The sequence below is a fragment of the Phaseolus vulgaris genome, chromosome 4 (assembly GCF_051622355.1).
Source record: "Phaseolus vulgaris cultivar YP4 chromosome 4, ASM5162235v1, whole genome shotgun sequence".
In the NCBI taxonomy this organism is placed as follows: domain Eukaryota; kingdom Viridiplantae; phylum Streptophyta; class Magnoliopsida; order Fabales; family Fabaceae; genus Phaseolus; species Phaseolus vulgaris.
In genome coordinates, this window is record NC_143501.1 from 6,667,222 (window position 1) to 6,670,419 (window position 3,198).

General features: G+C 29.5%; 1 protein-coding gene across 1 annotated transcript; it reads left to right on the top strand.

Annotated features, from left to right (window-relative positions):
• The first annotated feature begins 501 nt into the window (after nucleotides 1-501).
• Nucleotides 502-1,468, top strand: LOC137836902 (uncharacterized). The gene is made up of 2 exons (XM_068645682.2): nucleotides 502-673; nucleotides 781-1,468. The coding sequence occupies exons 1-2, from the start codon at nucleotides 514-516 to the stop codon at nucleotides 1,455-1,457; spliced, it is 837 nt and encodes a 278-aa protein (XP_068501783.2). The 5' UTR covers nucleotides 502-513; the 3' UTR covers nucleotides 1,458-1,468.
• Nucleotides 1,469-3,198: the final 1,730 nt, after the last annotated feature.

Here is a 3,198-nt window from a genome sequence, read left to right on the forward strand (position 1 = left end):
TGGTTAAATTAGATACTATTTTAGAGGTTAAAAAAATATTGATATATAAATTAGTTTTTAATATTGATAAATAGTTTTTAAATTGGTATCTAATTAGCTACCGATATCTTAACTACTGACTTTATAATCTAAACCATTGGTAATTAAAATCTTGGTAGCTACTTAGATACCAATTTACAAGCTATTTATCAATAATAGAAACTAATTTAGATACCAATATTTTTTTTAATCTCTAAAATAATATCTAATTTAGTCAATATAACCAATATAACAGTTCATTATATTATTTATTGTCTCTAAAACGGATATCTATTTAATGATTTTCTAGTAATGAATTTTCAATTTCATTTTTAGAAAAAATAAAAGGAAAAAAAGAATTAACTTTTTTAAGATGAGAACATTGAATTTTGACATTCTATTTCATGTCCCAATAGTGTGAGAACCTCCTTATATATACCATTATCCTTAGACCTACATTCACAGAAAGTTTATGAGATAACCAACCTTATAACAATGTGTTGGTTTCTTGTAATTTTGTTTCTCAATCTCATATATGGCAGTGTTTCAGAGGTTCAAGACAACAAGTTTTCTTCTGCTGTTGTGGTTGGGGGAACTGTCTTCTGTGACACATGTTCTCAACATGATTTCAACCCCAAAACCCACTTCATTTCAGGTTCATTTTGATCATCTTTCTTGATGACACTGTTCAACTTTACATATCATATCATATCCCTTAAGGTGTTTGTGGTTTTGACTGATGTTTTGTTTTGTCATGAGTAGGTGCCAAAGTAGGTGTAGAATGCAAAGTTGGTCATTCAATACCAAGTTTCAAGAAAGAAGTAGTGACAGACAAATATGGTGAATTCAAAGTGAAGTTACCATTCAAAGTGAGGAGACATGCAAAGACAATCAAGGGATGCACTTTCAAACTCATTAGTAGCAGTGAGCCACACTGTGATGTTCCTGCACTTTCCACCTCTTCTTCTGTGAGTCTCATTGCAACAAAGCAAGGAGAACACATCTTCTCTGCTGGCTTCTTCTCCTTCAAGCCTATTAGAAAACCAAGCTTTTGCAACCAAAAGCAAAGTGTTCCAAACCCATCTCCATCAGATAAAAACTCAGTTGTAGATACCTTTTTTCCTCCATATCCTTGGCTACCATTCCCAAATCCATTACTACCACCCCCAAATTTCCCTCCAAACCCATTACTACCATTCCCAAATTTCCCTCCAAACCCATTGCTACCATTCCCAAATTTCCCTCCAAACCCATTGCTACCTCCACTACAACCTTCTCCCCCAATTTTGCCACCAAGCCCACTGCCACCACCCTTGACCCCATATCCAGTGCAACCACCGCCAACTCCATTGCCGCCAAGTCCACTTCCACCACCCCTAACCCCAAATCCAGTGCAACCACCGCCAACTCCATTGCCACCACACTCATCACACTTATGAGATTGTTGTATTCTAAAAATGATTCAAATTTGTTTAAATAATTGTTTTTTCTTCTTCTAAGAATTGAATGAAACTTCAAAGCTTATGATGCAATACATACATTATAAGGTTATGCATATACCTATGAATGTTTAAACTAATGTGTGTGAGATTTTTAGGTCATAAAGTAGGGATGATGCGTGAATCATAAGTGTTTGTGAGTATTGAACAAAGATTAACATAATTATTTTTAGCTTCATTGATAATCTAAGTCACATAGATTAAGGCAATTAGTGGTTAGAAGTTAAAGAATATTTGTCGTATCGTCCACATGTTGAAGTTGAAGTATGGGAGAGTAAATCGGAACACATGTCAAGATCTAGGTAAGAAATACAGTGTAAACTCGTTCTGATCCATGTAGTGGAGGTTAGTAAAAAAATACTTAATATGAATATTCTTAAAGAAATTTATTGATATTCTTTCATGAATATCTTAATAATGTGAATCCATGTAATATGAATATTCTTAAAGACATCTATTGATATTCTTCCATGAATATCTTAATAATGTGAATCAATATAATCTATATTTAAGTCTGTGAAACAATACTAATTATATAAAATATAAAAAATTTTAATATATATTTTATTTTATAATTAGTAGTGTGTTTGTTAATGATTTTCTACTTCTCATTGATATAAATTATGATTTTGTAATGACTTAAGTTTTTTTTATTGATAAATTATCATATTCTCTTAATTTTCAATAATTACTTTTACTTCTTTGTTCTTAACATACTTTATTTTGTTTTTGCATTGAGTATTTTAGCTCTCCACATTGAAGAAAGATGATTTAGATAGTATTTTTCTACTTAAAAAAATAAAAACGTAAGATGGAATAAATTTTGGATACTTTAAAAATTGAACTTTATTGAAATTATACCTAAAACAAATTCGTTGTTTTCAATCTAATATTTTAAAAAGCACTAATTTAATCATGATAACTTACTTTTAAATTAATGGTATAGACATAGAATTTTTTAGATTTTTCTGTTTGAACACTCTGTTAATTTAAAAATACAAAGGTAGTTGTTACTTTTAATTAAATAGATTTTTTCTATACCTTCATACATTTTCTCTTGCACCTCCATATTTGTTTTTAATTTCAGCAATATTTTTTTTTTAGTATGTTGAAGAGTGTAATGTTTTTTTTCATTCTCGAGGAGTGGTGATGATTTGTGATGATGATTGGTGGTGATGTTTGTGGTTGAGATATGTTTTGTGGTGTTCTCATTTGTTTATTTTTTTCCATTTTTTTGGAATTCACAAAATCCAATATAAAAAAACAACCAAAATGCAAAAATGAAGTACAAAACTAAAAAAAAAAATTATCATAGCACTGCAGAACATCGAATACAACAAATCTTCTTGTTAATCTTTTCACACACACTAACATGATGAAATTGATCTCTTAAACACTATCGCTGGAGAAGAATAAAAGTGTTACAGCTAGAAGAGGGTGTGAAGGTGCAACTCATGTAAAAAAAAAGTGAAATTATTCTTTCATTTATGATTATTTAAAATTTTTAAAAAGTTAAAACCAAATTTTTACAATTAATATGAAAGTGGAAGGTGAAGATATAGAGGTGAAGAGAAAATTTGCCTTAAATTAATACATTGACTAAATTAGGATAAAAATTTAAATATGAGTAATTTTGAAGCTAAAAATCTTAATCAAGTCAAATATTTATTAGAAATAAAAA

Coding starts and splice junctions, on each gene's coding strand:
- LOC137836902 (XM_068645682.2), top strand. CDS start 514: ATGTGTTGGTTTCTTGTAATTTTGTTTCTCAATCTCATATATGGCAGT. Junction 674..780: donor CAAAACCCACTTCATTTCAG/GTTCATTTTGAT, acceptor TGTCATGAGTAG/GTGCCAAAGTAGGTGTAGAA.